The following is an 18,045-nucleotide window of genomic DNA, read 5'->3' as shown; positions in this document are numbered from 1 at the left end:
GAAAAATAGAAAAAAAATCTGCCGTCACAATTTAAGTCATCCTTTTTATCATAATTATGTTTAAGGCCTAAGTTAAGAAGTGCAATAAATGTTGTTTTACAACTAAAATAAATATTTGTATTGGATTAAAACAGATGTATTCACAAGCCTGTTTGTTCACAATGTAACAGGGCTGGTTCACATCACTGGAAGTCTTGTTGCCTCGTTCTGAAACCCAATGACAGCAATGTTGCACTGCGCATACCTGGGAATTTCGTCTATTTTGTGATGTAAATGGGAGGTTTTACACATCACCGTGTACATTTTACTTCCGTTGTGCTTTGAAATGCACCCGTCAGTTCTGATTCTGTCTCGCCCCGAAATATAAAAATCGCATTGCAGTTCCCCTTTAAACGCTGCAGTGCTGTAGTTCATGGGCTTGGTTTTAGGTAGTCGGTGAGACTAGCATGATCTCAGCATTCAGACGTGATATCGACCCTCTAAGTATAAACATACTTTACAAGTGAGGCAACGCCTATCACAGGTGAACCCAGATCATTCTTTTACCATGAATTCCTCCCTATTCTGGTTCGTGTAGGTCTGACATTTATTTCAGGGAGCTCAGTGGCACCTCAAGATCTCCCCTTCTTTCAGTGTAATGTTTCCCTTCAGCCTGTGCCCCCCCCCCCCCCCACCCCATCTCCCGTAGTGCTGAAATCGAGCTGGGAGGCAAGGGGAGACGGGAGCCGGGTGCCCTGATCCCATGGCTTCCCATCTGGACGCGGCGAAGGGATTGTGGGTGTGCGGAGCGTGGGTGGTGAGTGGCGGCGGCTGTCACTGTTTTGCCAGGCAGATGAAACCCAGGGGCGTCTGGCAGACTCCGTGCTCAGCACAGGGCGCATTGTACGGAACTACTGAAGTAAAACACACGGGCAGGGAGGGAAGACGGCTCCCTCAGACCGACACACTGGGAGAGCGAATGAGCAGGAGGGAGACGGAGAGAGAGGGGAGGCGGTGTGCGTTGGAGATGCAGCTTGCATTTTACTGGGGGGGGGGGGTGGAAGCGGGCGATTCTCTGGGCCTCCATTGAAATGTAAATGAAGCTCCCAGAAGCGGACGCACAGCCTCACTGCTCAGGAGCACGCCAGGCAGGAGAGATTTGTATCCCAGGAATGCCAGGACATTGTTCCTTCACACTGTTTGCTTGTTAAAGGCGCTGTGGAGAGAGAGAGAGAGAGTGGGGGAAAAAAAGACAGCATTCAGAATGACTGGAAGCGAGCTGTCAGGAAAGGTGGGGAACATGTTTACAGAAACATCCTTTTTCTTATTTTGACCATTGCTGTGCTGTATTTCATGTGGATGTTTCCTTACAACAAGTATAGTCAGACGCTCTCCGATGCTTCTGTTTCATGCGTTTTTATTTTTTTTTTTTCGGACTGATGGTTCCTGTTCCAGGTCTTTTATTTCAGTTGTTCTGATACAGCGCTGCCCATTTATGACGCTGTACTTCTCGGGTGAGCTATTATTGTGGTTTTTATCAGAATGATAACACCGAGTGGAGGAAGCAGTATCTGCAATTCAGCAACGGCTGCAGTTCATCAGAATGCTGGACGATGGTGGAGGGGGGAGTGTTTATTATTTCTGGGAGACAAGAGTCGAGCTTGTATCAAAACAGGATTACATAATGGGGGGCTTGTCAGAGGCAAGGGAATGGGATTTGAAATATAACACTTGTGCCGCACTAGAAACTAATATCTGGATATGTACTGTACACATCAAATTAGCATCTCTAATACCATTACTGCACCGTAATGTTTTGGCTGCACAGTTGCTGGAAGCAGCTGTAGAGAATTTGAAGGGCAGCTGAATTTTATGCAGGCCTAACCCCCCTCTGGTAAATTAATAAAAGGCATTATTTTTAGGATTGTTTATGTCTGTGTATTAGATCCTAGCAAAAGGTCATTCTGGTTGAAAAACCGTAGTCTCGTTTAGTAGGGGAATACACATTATAAGCTGACTACTGTACAAAATCAGTCAGCAGCTTACGGACTGTAGTACTTAAGGACTTGTCCATAATCAGGGTTGTTAACTCAGCATATCTGAATGTATTTTTGTGCCCATTCTCAATACCTTTAGTAAGTTTTTACTGGGGTTCTTCACAAGTTATCGTGGTGAAAAAAGCAAGTTTCAGCAGCCCTGATTGTCGGGCTCGTTTTAAAAACAAGGCCTGTGCAGTGACAACAATTCCTGGTTCTGAATCGCTTTTCCTGATGATGGCTAAATGAGAAAGGAGCTCCAGTGTTTGACGGCCTTCCCCTTTTTGAAAACAGCGCTCTGTTCTGTCGACCCGGAGCGCGGGCTGTCCAGGGAAGCCACAGAGTCGGCACGTGTAGTGTCTCTCTGCGGAGGTCACGCGTTTCCTCCAAATCACCTTCAAACGTCACGAAAGCACTCCCCCCTCCCTCCCTCCCCACACGAACAGGCATAACTCCCAGACACACACCCAGCAACAGACCAGCGAGGGAGAGAGTTCCTTCCCTAGAGCTGGTGGAAGGCCGTACTGCCCCAGCCACCGAGACTTCTTCAGAAGAGCTCTCCCTTCAGGCAAGCACACTCACAGGTACTGAGCTTCCAGAAAACTGAGCTGAGAGCTGCCACAGGGACTTGGCACACATCTGCACCATCTGCGAACTTGTACTTCTGCTCCAGACGAGGGACGTGAGATGAGTATTGTGATGGCAACAATGAGGACAGGGTGGAATACTAAAGGTTACAGGCCAGTTTTTGAATCAAATGTTGAATCAAAGAGCATTCATCGTTCTTTCAGTGGCTTAGATGCACCTTATTAATGCATATAAATGTTAATTTGTAATAAAGAAATGCTCTTCCACATCACACAGTTGAGCAGGCTGGATGACACTACTATATACAGTGTTGGAGCTGTCCGTACCACAAGTGCACTAAAAGCACAGAATTGTGCACAGCAGTATGACGCCAATGATTTGTGACCATAAAGGCATATAAAATAAAAGCCATGCCTCATTAATAGTTGGGGGCAGAGTTTTTTGAGTGTGTGTGACTTCAGAACTAATCTTTTAAATCAAAGTAGAGCAATTCAGACTTTGGATCCATGGGAGACCTGATTCTGATTGAATCCGTTTCAGTCTCCGTCCACTACAAAGGTCCCCGAGCCTCGGAGATGGATCCACTGGATTAATGGGAATTTCATTTGGTCAGTGGTTTACAGATATAAAGAACAGGAAATTATTCTGATCATCTGTGTCATTTTCCACTTTCCGGATATGACAGAAAACATTCCAATAGGGAGAGTTTGCCATCATGCATTTACTACCGGTCTCAGAGTGTGCTTGAGCTTGTGTTTTGTGTGGGGATGGCCAAGTGCCTGAACACGTTACCAGTCTGGGGCCACAATCTTCTCGAGCTTTTCTTCATTTGCCTTTTAAAAAAAGAGGAACAGTATCTGCACATACGTCTCAAAAAGAACGCTTTCTTCTTAGACGAACAGACGATTTCTTCTTAGTATGAGCCCCGCTGTTATGTAATCACATGGGTTTCTGTACAGCTGAGTTGTCTTTAACTGAGTGCGTCTAATGGGGAAATGACAGCCAATGCCATTTAGGCTGTTTCATGAAGAGTGCATTAACACAACTGTGTCTAATTAAAGAGTTCGGGGTTTTATAATAATGCTTGCTAAGTGCAACATGTTTTGTGTGTGCTTAAACAGTATTCCCTTTCACATGTCTAAAGCAATCAGATGATTTGAAACCAATGTTCTGCACATACAGTATAACCTCAGTTGTCAGAAATGATTTATTCTGTTTTGCAGACATTGTAGCTGCATGCGTTTTGACTCGAGACCCGTTCAGTTAGATATTGTTTTCCGCAGAACTGAGGGAAATTTTCCATTTAACAGCTAAAACTGCGCCAGTGGTTTAAATTAAAATAAAGTGCAACTCAAACAGAGAGAAGAAGTAGGCTAGCCATGAACCGCTGACAAAACAGGCATTTCTTTGAGAGTATTTTTCTCTGCTGACTGCTACATTTCTTTCCCTCAAACAAGAACTAGAATACAAACTTCAAATGGCATATCTGAACTGCAGCTGTATTATATACATGATGGCGTTTTGTACTGTTTTCAGATAAAACAAATCCCTTTTCCTTTCCTCGTCATTGTCACAGGCGTGAAATTTAAGGCCAACAGATAACTTTCTGAATCTAGCCAGCTCAGGTACCACAGTACATGGTGGACCACAGAAGAATGCTGTTTCACCCATTGGACCCCTGAATGTGAATGCGACAAAAACGAACCGTCTTGATGCCTTCCCCGTCACTCCTGTGCCTCTCTCTCCCTCTCTCCCAGGCTCCCATTCCAAAGAGCGTTCTGATTCCTATTCCCATTTCCAAGTCGTCTGTGTCCAGATTCAGAAACAGCGTGGAGGGCCTCAACCAGGAAATTGAGCGCATCATCATCAAGGAGACAGGGGAAAGAGATGAGCAGCTCATTGTGAGTCCCACCGTCGTACAGCACAGCTGCACTTCAGGCTTTTATACACTTACAGCGTATACGGTTGACTTCCAGACAGCCAGAGGATTTGTGAATTTCTTTCTAGGGTATAGGTGTTAAATTCCTGATTAGGGTCGCTCAACCTGCGGCCCGTATAGTTTCAGAACATCTACAGCCATTTCTTCATCTGATTATTTAAAGGATGAATATAGCTATTATTTTATAGCTATTAAGGACTTGTTGAAGCAGAATTCTGTAACAATATACTGCAATGGAGCAGAATGGAAGGGCCACAGGTTGAGTTTAGTTCAGTTCAGTTTATTGTTATCTGCGCGAGTGCAATGAAATACTTATTTGCATGTATGCTTCAATACAAAGACATTAAAGGAATCGCCCAAAACATAAGCGCAGCACAGCAACAGCAACAACAAGAAGTTAAATAACATACAACTTAAAAAATAAAGCCAGACAAGCAGTGTGAGGAATAGCCTTGGTCTAGTGTTTAGCATCAGGTTGGCTACTATTTAGTCTCAAAACATGACCTCTGAAACACTCTCCTCGGCTACCAAGAGACTTGATATACGGTACATAAATTTGACTTTACAAAAATATCTCCCATGGGTTCCATAATAACAATTTGGCGTTATGGAAAGTTTGTTTGATATATAAAGAGCAGGCAGTTCTCTATACTTGTTTAAGCAGTGGCTTAGAAAAAGTTGCTTCTGATTTACATAAAAGTCCAGGTATGTAATTGTGAAATGCAACCCCTTCTTAAATGGAGAAATGGGTGTATGGTAAGAATGTTTTAAATAAACAGGGCAACAAGAATCCCCATGTAAATGCATTTATTATTGCACAGATATTAGGCAAAACCAATAAATAGTAAGACCATCCCTTTCCTAGAGAGTGCTCCAAGCCATAGAGACGTGTGTCTCACCATGACGCTAGTGCACACAGGAGTGTCTTGTTCTGGGCAGGTCCTTCTTTAAGGGACAGAACAACTGGAGAGAAGAGCTCAATAGAATCTAAAAAATCCTTTGAGGCTGACCTGTATGTGTCTCTGAATCGTTACTGACAGAAAAACACTTACTACTGTGTTTCACCACTGTAATCTTTGTTGAGTGCTGGGCATTCCTTCGGTCTCAGTTGGACTAAATACCCCGGGAGAATGATCTTGCAATCGTTTGCTAGTCTGTCAAAGTTTGGAGTCAGCTTTTCACAGACAGGCACTTTAATATTACAGCACCCTCATACTGAGAGGAGGCATATTGAGATGAAGTCAATATTGACTCTCTTTTGGTAATAGAATGTGTATTTCATCAAACGTTTTTTAAAAAGTAATTCATTTTTTAGAACTTTGTAATGGTCGAAAGATAAAGTCTCTAGTGTTTGTAATCCTCTAATTGCCTGAAGTCTCTCCAGTCTACGCAAACTGAGTACTTGTCATGCACTGTGACTGAATACATTGTGGACTCGATTAAATTTGAAAAGTTTATTTAACCTTTGTTGGTATTGCAAATTAAATGGATTTTTAGGCACGTATATAACATCACAAGAGTTCTTTTTATTTACTCTATGCATATTTGCCTTATGAGCTGCACTTTCTATCAATTAACTTTTTAAAGGGATCAAAGCAATAGAAATCACTGGCCAGGATGGAATAGTGTATTTGCGTTATCAGATGATGTCAGTTTTAGATCCATGTTTTATTTCCTATGACATTGTGCTGCAGGATCCTCATCCTTCTGTATGATAATTTGTCAAGTACAGGGCAGAGGTCCAGAGGCTTTTTGAAGAACATCTTAGAGTTGCTTCAGCACACAGTGGGCATGTGCTTTACAGTGTCTCACCAGCCCCTGTTGTGCACAGTTCCCAGGGAAATATTGAGTTCATTTACAAATTTGACATGTCTGTGTTCCATAATTCTGCCTTTCACATGGCATATATTCTCATTCATTGAACCCTGCACTCTGACCCCAAGCTTCTCTCTCCCTGTCTGTGTGTCTCATGGAGAGCAAGTTGGGGTATGCAAAAAGACAAATTCCTAATGCAAGAAATTGTGTATGGCCAATAAAGTGATCTTACCTTAACTGAAATTGAGTTCTCTGGCTCAATATTCAACCATTCGGATCAATGAAATCTGCATCTGCATGAGACCTGCATCTTGCTACTATGTGATATTCTAATAGAGATAAACACTCTTCAGAGTTTTGGTCATGAAGTTACCCGAAGGACAGTTCTGCTCAGACAAGACTACCCGGAGTGATCATTTGAAGGTGTGGACGTGATAAAACCTTTGACTCCCTATAACTAGCTATAAGCATTAAAGAAGATGTTATCTTTCTGCTTGGTATGTGTGAAAGCCTGGAATGCATTTGATGAAGTCTCCGCAGCACATGAGTAGATGCAGAGCTTTGCATCAGGTGAACCTTGGTATGGAGCTGCTAAACCAGTGCAAGTAGCTGATCAGTCAGAATGAGGGTTTGTCCTTCCCCGTCTCACCTGCAGGCTTCTCTCTCCCCTCCCCCTGCCCTCCAGCCTCAGGACATCCCCGATGGGCACCGCGCCCCGCCCCCCCTACCGCAGCGCAGCAGCAGCACGCGCAGCATCGACACGCAGACCCCCTCCGGGGCCGACCGCAGCAGCGACGGCAGCAGCCGCTCGCAGTCCGTCTCGCCGACCTTCTTCACCGTCTCCAACGAGGGCAGCGAGGAGAGCCCCTGCCCCGCCGACGACCTGCTCACCGACGGCAGGGAGAAAGGTACGCCTTAGGAACAGATGGGAATAGACCACATGGTATTGAATGGAATGGTATTGGAATTGATACATTAATGATAATAATTGCTTACACTTATATAGCGCTTTTCTGGACAATACACTCAAAGCGCTTTACAGGTAATGGGAAATCCCACTCTTACCACCAATGTGTAACACAATCTGGATGAGGCGATGGCAGCCATAGTGCGCCGCTACGCTCACCACACATCAGCTATCAGTGGGGAGGAGAACAGAGTGATGAAGCCAGTTCATGGATGGGATTATGAGGAGGCCATGATTGGTAAAGGCCAATGGGAAATTTGGCCAGGACATCGGGATAACTCCCCTTCTTTTTTGAGAAACGCCAGGGGATTTTTATTGGACAGAGTGTCAGGACCTCCCTTTTACGTCTCATCCGAAGGACGGCACCCTTTTACCTTAATAGCGTTCCGGTCACTATGCTGGGGCATTAGGACCCACACAGACCGCAGGGTAAGCGCCCTCTACTGGCCCCTCTAATACCTCTGCCAGCAGCAACCTTAGTTTTTCCAAGGAGGTCTCCCATCCAGGTATTGACCAGGCTCACACCTGCTTAACTTCAGTGGGTTGCCAGCTGCAGGGCGATATGGCTGCTGGCCATAATAATAACTGTGTTTCTAATTACTATATATGTGCCCAACCATTTGCACATGCCACATTCACTGTTTTATATCCTGTGTTTAAGTTTGCACCCTGCAGAGGTTGTGTTAACGTCTTTTCACTTAGAGATTCAGTGAAACTTGCAATCTGACCAACTTTTGCACACAACTGTACAGCTACTCCCCTGGCTTGCCATCGGGGTTACGTCACATGCAATTGAAAAGCCTGCATTTACCGCACTCCCTGTTAAACTGTACAGTTGCACTTACAACGGTTATCATTACGATTGTTGTTTTTACAGCACTGTAATGATGCAGGATTACACTGCTGCAGTAGTATTAATATGATGGCACACTGTCCAGTACATTAGTAATGAAACTGCAGTTTTGTTGAGTAATTGTACAGCGTTTTAATGCTGCACCAGCAACTTTCACATCACTCGAACGCTTTTCAGCAGCAACTCAAGAGCCTAACGCTGCGAACACACGGCGGGAAATGTTCCAGACAGCAAATAAAACCTTTCAAATCTGATGTGAGCCAGCTGTGTGCTGGACTCAAGGTTCTGGACTCTTCATTTGAAAGGTTGTGGGTTCAAATCCCGGGTGATACCACTGTTGTACCCTTGAGTAAGGAGAGTACCCAGCTGTACACATAAATGTGGACAAATATAAATTGCTTTGGATAAGCTTTTCAGCCGAATAAATTACCAGTTAGTCGAACCTTTTTTCCTCTAAGGACCCCTGAAGTAAATTACTTTACTTTTGAGCCAGTTCTTATTCTTATAGCTGCGCTGCTTTTAGAAATAGTGAAGTTTCCAAGTTATCAATTCAGGTGCCTCCCAGAAAAGTGAGCCCCAACAGCTCTCTCAAAAGGGATCTGTGCAGGTAACAGGATGTCTTGACTTAACTTTTGGATAGCAGTTTAACCTCTATTAGAACTTTTGGATTTATTTATTTGAATGAATGTAATTCATATTTATTTAATCTGTATTTTTAATCCCTTTGTCTCTGTGGTCTATTTTTTTTTGTATCTGGCCTCTGCATTACCAAATACAAGCACAGGAAAAACAGGACCCTGCAAAACATTTGACCCTTTATGAGATGCTGTGAGGCGCGGGTTCAGGATTGAGCTCTGGCTGCTCTTAAAATCTTGCCTCTGCCCCCTCTCCTTGCAGACTGCGGAACCAGCTCGCCCCTGCCCAAGTACGCCTCCTCCCCCAAGCCCAACAACAGCTACATGTTCAAACGCGAGCCTCCCGAGGGCTGTGAGAGGGTGAAGGTCTTCGAAGAAACTCCGTGAGTTTGCTCTTTGTGCTGCGATTCACATCAACCCAATACAGTAGACCTTAACCCGAAAGTCACAAAATCCCATCCCATCCAGTTTAAGGTTCTGTTAACACGTACAGTGCTGTTTTGCATTGGGTAACATGACGTATCTCTGATTATTCAGAGGAAATACTGAACTGTCTGTAACAGCTGAGCCTTGGAGCTAGATTTTAAGAAAGCTCAGAGAGTTTTATTGTGGGACCTTATTTTACTATATAACTTGCACCATTTTGTTAAAACAATGGACTGCGATGACACTACTTTTACTACCTTTGACATAGTGGTGACTGCCTCTAGTGACATGACTGTGGAGTTTGTGAAAGAAAGGATATGCTACTTTTATGTTAAAAAGAGGGTATAAATGCCAATATACAAGGCAGTATCTTAAGTTAACAAATGTACAATGTTTGTATAGCCTGACTCTTAAGGTACTCTTTAAGCATGTTGTTGTTTCTAACCATGCTTATGCACAGCGCGTTTTGCTAAAGTGTCTTCCACTCCATATTTTTCTAATTTCATAATGATTTTTATAGCCATCCCATGAACCACTGAGGGCAAATAATTGCAGGAACATAAACACTGTTGTATATGATAAGAGTATAAGGTGTACTTTGTTCATAGATTTTGATACAATATTTAGGGAGATAGTAGATTATCTTTGTTAGGATGAATGTAATAATCTTTTTTTTATCTTATCACACCATACCAGCTAATGATTAAAGAAGTTCTCAGATATATTGACAGTACTTGCGTTAAACCAAGCATTTTGTTGATATTTATACAATAAACTCTCTTAACTGTTATGTTGGGGAAATTCTGATATTTCTGCCAGATCTCATTGTTGTGGTGTGTTCCAAAACGGCTTTGCGTTAACTGCTTTGGTATTTTATTTGAATATGTATACCCTTTCATTTCAGACTAGCTGTAAAAAACATATTTTCAAGTCAAGTATACATGGTTACTTGAATATTAATCATTCAGTTTGTAAAGCAGTGTTTAGCATTTGATCTCAAAGAAACCACTGCAGTATGTTTAAGCACTGCATTCACAACAATTATATGAGTAAATAATATGAAATTATTTAACTTAAAAAATGCTTTCAGAATACAATGGCTCGATCTTCTTTTTCTTTTAAAAAAAGTCCTCCCTTCGTGTTTTCCTTGCCTGATCTCACAGGCCCAGGCCACATCATGAAATCCCCCAGTTCTACTGTCCAGACAAGAACAAAGTGAACTTCATTCCCAAGAGTGGCTCGGCCTTCTGCCTGGTGAGCATCCTCAAGCCCCTGCTGCCCAAACCGGACTTGACATTCAAGAGCTCTGGCCACAGCCTGACCGTTGCTTCGGCCCACACCCCCGGTGTGGTACCGCCCATCGGCATGGTGACGCTTCCTAGCAACGGGGAACAGGAGCGTGTCTCCCGGGGGACCAGTACAGCCAGCCAGCAGCCTTCCCTTCCCAGGCACATCGAGGAGCCCGAGAGCTAAACCAACAAAGTGCCACCTTTAGGCGGACCAGGGGAATACATTTCATCAGCATTCGCCTCTCCTTTTCCAAACATGACGCGCATTACTTGATCGGACACGCTCCTCTGGATGGAAGATTCCAAGGCTCTTTGCAGTTTGTCCATCCCATAACCAGGGAGAGACGGGAACAGTGCTAACATGGGAGATGGTACAGAACAGGCATGGGGCCTCTCAGAGGGCATCATCCAGTGTATGACAGCTGTGCTAGGCACCGCTCCCTGGTGCGAGCAAAACACGACACATGATTGGTCGTCCTGCGGTTTTAACGCCAACAAAGATGCTGACTGGGATGTGCATTTTCTAGTGAAGTGCAGCCTTTCAGAAATCGTGTTACTAGCAGCAGAAATTGCAACAATTTCAATAGACAAATTGAGATTCTAGAAGACCAAGAAACACACACACACACACACACACACAGATGATCTTATTTTATTACTGTTATATTAGGGCATTCATTGGATCTGTTTGGCTTTGGTTGTGAACTGCATAACATTATATTCAGTTTCTTTGATAACTGCTTTGCATTAGCAGTTTTTCCTAATCATGCAGCTCAGTCACAGAACAGCTGGAATGAGAAGTGTTTCAGCTATGAAATAAAGATGGAAGGAGCTAAACAAATGTGCTTGACCCCATAGTCTGGTTCACTGTACCTCTGGGCTTTGTTCTCCTTCCTGCAGAGAGAAGGCTACACAGAAGTGTGCAAAAATGTCTGTGCTTTGCTGTTGTTACACAACTCTGCTGTGAAGTTGCTGTCAGTGCTGGGAACATACAATATCTGCCGGCTTTAAAAATGTAGAATGGAATCAGTCCAAAAGACATTCTTCAAGCTGACAGGGAAAGACAGGGCAAGTGAAGGCTTAATGTAGACTCTTTATCGTGTTGTAAATGTGCGTGCTGTTCTGTTTGTTTTCTAGACTGAACTTAACCGTCTCTGAATGGAAAAGCGATACACTCCTTGACACAATGGATTAAAAAACTTGTCGATATCAAAAAAGACAATCCTTCTATACCCTTCTATAAGGCATCCTCCGCAAAAACATCGCACCACACTAGATGTCTTAATGCTCAAATCAGGGATCTAATTTTAACAGAGATAAGACCCAGAGGGTTCTTGTGCTTGTTTCTGTGGCTCATGAGAACTGCCTTCACTGTGGGGAATTACTAACGTGAGAGAACAGAGAATGTCTGGATTTTACAGCCCTCACCTCACAAAGCCTTTTTTTAATTTTGGGCTGTAACTGACTACAGTTACTGTACAATCAAATCAAAAGTGAGTGTTTCATTTCAGGGAAAGAAGGGAGGAGTGTTTATAGGCTTAAATTGATGAGCTGGAAATGCGCACATTTTCTCAGGTGTCAGAAACTGATACTCCCCATCTTTTTTCCTTTTTTTAACAAGCAAGTAAAATTTAGAATCTGTTAATGAGATACTTGGACCAAAAAAATTGATGGTTTTACAATCATCATAAGCAAAGGGCAATACGTGTTTCCTTCTCTAGCCTCAGCTCTTGAGAAATCGACTTATTTTCATTTTCACTGCACACCAGTGGAGTGAAACATCTGGCGTACTTTTACAAAGCATCTGGTTTCACCCAGTTGTCATCACCTTGAATCTCACAGCTTAAAAAGCTAAAGATGTTTAAAATGTAAATTTAAGAAGTGACATCCTGTTACATTAAGGATTCCCAGCAGAAATAGCTAATAAAACTTAAACAGTAAACCTATACGTTCAAATTTGTATCAGGTGGCTGTTTCTGGGTAATTTTAATTACCCCGATTGCTTGTAAATCCTCCAGCAAATTGGGATTTCCTTATATGAACAATAAACAGTTTTAAAAGGCAATTGCGTTGAGCTGAGCTGAAGATAAATCTGCTCTTTCACTGTCTCTCCTGTTCCAACTCAAGGTATTAGTAGTCTTTTATAGTTTGACACAGTCGCCTATTCAGTACGTTCAAATTAAATTGTAAACTCCTATCTACAGACTTTTCCTAAAGCTCGTCTTCTTGTACCTTCCTGCACAAGACAGAATTTCAAAATAAGCTTTTGTTACTGCCATGTCAAAACTGAAACACCTGCAAGCTTTATCCAAGTTTAAATAGGTAAAGATATGTCTTCATCTTTCTGCCATTCTGGATACTTAATTGTCACATTTGTAATTCTATCATGAGGAATGTGTGTTTGAAAGATGATGAGCAACAGAATTTCAGGTGGTTGTTACTGCGTTGGTTCTCTACTTGTATTATTCCCAAACCACTTAGTCAACAAAGAAACTGTCAGAGGCGATTGTATGAGATGGGAAAAGAGAGTAGGGGACAAAGACAAAAAAAAAAGTACATCTAGAGAATTACAACGGCAATATGGTTAAGTTTGGGACTTCTAATGCTGGGATAAAGATGCATTCCTTCAGCTGTGTCCAGCTCAAACACAATGCAGGTTCCACAAGCCTGTGAGTGTGTTCAGACAGACAGTGGTCACAGGAGCCGGACCTGCACTCACATCTCACAGGCAGATTTCAGCCGCGTTGGGCATTTGCGCAGTTTGGCGTCACATTTGCCTTATTTTGTAAGAAAAGCAATTCCCTTTTCCTGCAGTTACTCGTGCAGCTTGAAGGATTGTACTGTCCTCTTCAGTCATACTCACATTTTCGTAACGGACAGTTTCTAAATTACACATGTAATAGAAGGGGGTACGCATTTAATAATTCAAGTGTTTCAGACTTTCTATTTTTTTGGACCTTCCTGGGACCTTAAAATTCAGAACGAAATGTTCTAAACTTCATGACAAGTACCAGAATAAATTATCTCAGTTTTTGATAACTTTCTAAGCTTGTTAAATTATTGTTATGGTAAATTAGTTTTGTTTAAGGGAAACTATTTGTACTCGATTTAATTAAAAACAATAGCAGGAAAGACTACCATTGTCTTCATTTTTTCTTGCACAGCCCAACCACTTTCCTGAACTGTCTAAGCTCCTACTTAATAACTTTTTACTTAAATAACAGGAAAATATGAGCATTTCTGTCTAAACTTTAAATACAATTCAGATACAGTGTAATACAGGGGTGATCAGCTTTTGTCTTGGAGAACCACAATCCGGTAGACGTTTTGGGTCAACCTTAAATCATCAAAGCAGTTTCGTTGTGACGGCTTAGGTGATACTGTACGTACAGTGAAGTAGTTTGGAGATTACTTGAAGTGAATAGCTCTCATGGACAACTACTGACCATTCCAGACTTTACCAATTGGTGTTGGTAAATAGAGCGAAACTCGTATATGTTCAACTTCTTGACGGTTTGTTGATTTAAGAGTTACCTATAAGACTTGAGGGACTGGGATTCTCCTGAATGAAGGTTGACCAGCCCTGCTGTAGTATTCCTGGAGCATCTTTTGATACATTTTGAGATGCCTTAAGACACAGTCCTTTTTCTGAATGGGAAGAGATCTAAAACCAGCTTTTCACTGGGAAAAGAAGAGGTACGTTTTTAAACACAGTTGAAAGGTTAATGGGAATTGCCTTTGCACCTGGAGAACAGGGACTGATTTTACTATGAGATGAATGACTCTTGTGTGGCAGACAGCTGAAGGCCTGATCTTTGCAAGGGTGTTTTGCCAGGCTAAGGAGCTTTTCCTTTAACATGAGTTGATCTTACAGTCGGGTGCATCACACCACTCTTTTTCATCGCCTGCCCAATGACAAGACCTATAGATCGTGTAAAATCACCTACTTCTCACAACCAGAAAGCCATTCCTTTAAACATATCATTAGTTCAACTACAAATGTACTTAACTTAGACAAAAAAATAAACTGTTGCAAGCACTGGGTTTAGGAAAATACTTAATTTCTGCACTTTGGGATTTTAGCGAGATGAATCATTCCTTTATTTATGACAATGTGTGTGGTTTAACTTCTTTGTTGTTGCTTTATACAGTACTCTTGTCCTCCTGGTCATGCTGCCTGTGATTACTGCCTTAAATAACTGCAAAGGACTGACATCAAAAACTGATTGGTTCATTCATGAAATTTCTATACTATATCTATGAGGTATTCGTATTTGGCAGAGCTAGCGGTGTTGCTTGATTTTTTTTCCAGAAATATTTCTTTGTTAAAGGGTGCACTTTTCATCAATTCTTAGGAATTGTCATGTGTAAATAACTGACATATCAGGTTGCATTTTAAAATATTTCAGCTGATATAAGAGCAAAGTACTGAAAGCGTTTTTTGATGATGCTGAATCAGTTTTGACTAATTTTTTGTATTTCATGAATTGACTGCACTTTTTATATAAAAGCAATACACTGTTAATCTTTCTTAGGCTTTCTACTATTGGAAATAATTGAAAAGTGGCATGACCATATTGATACAGGCAGAGAAATGGAATCAACGATAATGTAGTATATTTATTTAATAACTTTTCATAGCCATCAGTCAGAACATGATAGCACTCACAAAATAGTGTGATTCTTGTTCTCAATCCTTGTCTATTAGCTGACATAGTTGTAGTCAAATCTAAAATGCAAAATGTTTTTCTTAGAACTAACTAAAAATATACAATTCTTTTGTATACAAAAGGAATCCGTGGCCAAACTTTCAGTTTCCTGAAATATAAATGCAATGTTGTAATTTACCGTTTTTTCTAAAGGCGTAATGCTAACTTTACCTTTGGATGAATATGAGAGGACTGGAGATTGAATAAGTCTCAAAAGTGTGCTATGTGACATACGTGATGCAGATTGATATTGGAAAAATCCCCTGGACTTGTCCCGTTTTCTTTGTTTCTACTTGTAGGAATCTTTTTTTTTTAAAAAAAGTTCTGAAATGTTTCACTTTGAAACAGGATTACCAGCTTTGGATTTCGAAATGTAAAGGTTGATCATGTTGATTTGAATTCTGTTGTTGGAAGAGCAGGTGTTTCATGTCTATGTTGTTTTGTCAAGTTTCTGTTTAAGTTCAAGAACCTCTGCTCCACTTGAAAACATAATTCGGAGTATGTTCATTCGGAGATGGTGTATTTATGCATTGTGATGTTGGGTGTCTTAAGTTACTTTTGCAATTCTTGCGTCTACTGTCGGGACACAGGAAATGGATAGCAGACATTAGAGGAAGTTAAGTGATATTTAGAGGAGGGAAGAAGAATTTCCTTGTTGATATTGGTCTTGGAAGACCACAGCAGAAACATGGTAGTGGTCAGTGTAGACTTTGAAGCAACACGGGTGTAGTTTTATTAGAAGTGGTGTCAAATTATAAGAAGCATGTCCACTTTGTCAGAGCATGTTGTTGAGGCGAGCGAGTCACACGGCTGACGATTTGTGGCACAGGAACTCATGAGAATTGCCTGGCCACAGCTGTAGCGTCTCCAGCAGTAGGGCAACAAAGTCTTGAAGTCCTGGTGTTGTCACAGATGTCACCTGCCTGTTCTGATTCACCTATCCCCTCCCCAGTGTAAAACAGTGGCTATTTTTAATTAGTTGTGGAAGAGTACAGGCAAAGGTTTATTGAGTTTACCCTGGAGAAATGTCAGTTTAATTATTGGGAAATGAATTGGAAAGATGAGAGTACATCTTCTCTGCTTGTTGATATCTGCAAAGGAGACACGTAGCACATTGGAAACTTTTGCTATTAATCTTGAGAAAAATGTCTCAGTGTGTATGTGCATGTATGCTTGGATGGCACTGAGTAGCCCAGATTTCAAAACTCTGGCAGATCGCAGTAGAGCATTCAAGTACCAGGAACTGTTCATATGGAGAGAGTGCTGATCGTACATGTCCAGAAGCACAGGACCTCTTGCCAGTTGAGTCAAGATGTGTGAAGTGAACAGCAGTATTGACTGGAGTAGGAGCTGTGGCCTCTTGACAGAAGCCCACTGAATGAAACAGCACCCTACCCAATTCCTAGGCTTTGCCTTATATTCGGAAAGCATTTTGTCCACAGACAAGCGCACAGCAGGTGTTTGAAAGAGAAAGTGGGCCACTGAAATGTGCAGGTTAGTTTAGAGCTAATTAAAACTGATACTCTCCTCCAATAAAAGTGCTTAAAGACTTTTACTGCTTTCCATCAATCAGTTTTCTAGCTGAAAGTAAAGTGAGTGCAAGTGAATCACAGTAGTTAATGCCTGGTGGATACAGTTTAAATGGGATGAAAATGAGAGGAAATCTTTTCACATTCTTCTACTGTGTATTTATTAGGCAAAATTAGTTATGTGACATCTAAGGTCATACACAGAGTAACGGTGTAAAAGACTGCTTAAACCAGACACCATTTTGACTGTCTGAATGTATACTGTACTTTGGAGGTTAGGCTGCGTTTAAATGGGGTGGAATGAGTCAAAGAAGAAGTACTCGTTTTATCAAAGAGTGTTTTATTCTTTTTGTTATTAAGCTATGAAGATGTGCTTTAAAGAACACAAACATGTACTTGAACAGTCCTGTTCTTTCTGTCCTTAGTTGTGTTAAAAGGGGTTGGGGCTTTTTCTCACTGCTTGTTCATGGATGTCTGTCAACATTTCAGAAAAAACAAAGACAAAGTTCAAAAGGCCCATTCTTTTCTTACTTCTTGTGACTGCTTCCGTAGTTCTGCTCTCAGGAATGTATAAAATACAACATTTCGGTCCAATGAGTGTACAATAATGTATTAAATTTTATCACCGTTATCTATATATCGCTCCCTATATATAGATATACTGTTCAGGCACGGCAGTAATGACAGCTCTTCAACTTTTGCATGTTTCAAAATTTAAAGGAAAAAAAATAGTATATGCAGAAATAGTAAAAAAAGGATGTAGTTATGTATATTTTCTAAAACACATTTTCTAACTTAGGAATTTGTGTAACAAACTTAGTTTTCTCTCTTTCCAAACAAATCAGACTTGGTCACTGTCACGTATCAGACTGTTATAAATGGCTGTAAATGGATAACTATTTTTTTCTGTTTTCTACAGTTTTTTTTCAGTTTCTTTCCTGATATGAACCCTGGCTTTGTCTGTATTTGAAAAACAGAATAAAATTGCACTTGCTCCTAATTTTCACTTCTTGGTTTGACTAGTTGTGCCCTTTTTTTTCATTGCCGTTGATCTTATCCAATCCACTAATTGGATTTGTTTTTATAACGAAGAACCATAGCCAACAAGTTATTTAACTTTCTGGAAAGTTTTTGACCAAAAACGTGCTCTATGAACCAGAGAGCCATTTCCCTATGTAAAATATTTCATATTGTACAAAGAGAAAATTTTAATCTGATCACTAATAATTAAATTTCTTGCAGTCACATAGCACTTTTTATTCTAAAGGATCACAGAGCAC

The 18,045-nt window shown here is 41.3% G+C and overlaps 1 protein-coding gene across 1 annotated transcript in view; it reads left to right on the top strand.

The window, feature by feature from the left end:
• Nucleotides 1–17,762, top strand: part of fam117bb (family with sequence similarity 117 member Bb) — a 115,003-nt gene extending 97,241 nt beyond the window's left edge. The window contains 4 exon segments of the mRNA XM_088931449.1: nucleotides 4,361–4,504; nucleotides 7,043–7,265; nucleotides 9,075–9,195; nucleotides 10,402–17,762. Coding sequence (XP_088787575.1) covers nucleotides 4,361–4,504; nucleotides 7,043–7,265; nucleotides 9,075–9,195; nucleotides 10,402–10,711 — 798 coding nt within the window. The 3' untranslated portion in view covers nucleotides 10,712–17,762.
• The last annotated feature ends 283 nt before the right edge of the window (nucleotides 17,763–18,045 follow it).

The sequence above is a fragment of the Atractosteus spatula genome, chromosome 13 (genome assembly GCF_055471065.1).
Source record: "Atractosteus spatula isolate fAtrSpa1 chromosome 13, fAtrSpa1.hap1, whole genome shotgun sequence".
NCBI lineage: Eukaryota > Metazoa > Chordata > Actinopteri > Semionotiformes > Lepisosteidae > Atractosteus > Atractosteus spatula.
This window is presented reverse-complemented; position numbering and strand designations above follow the sequence as displayed.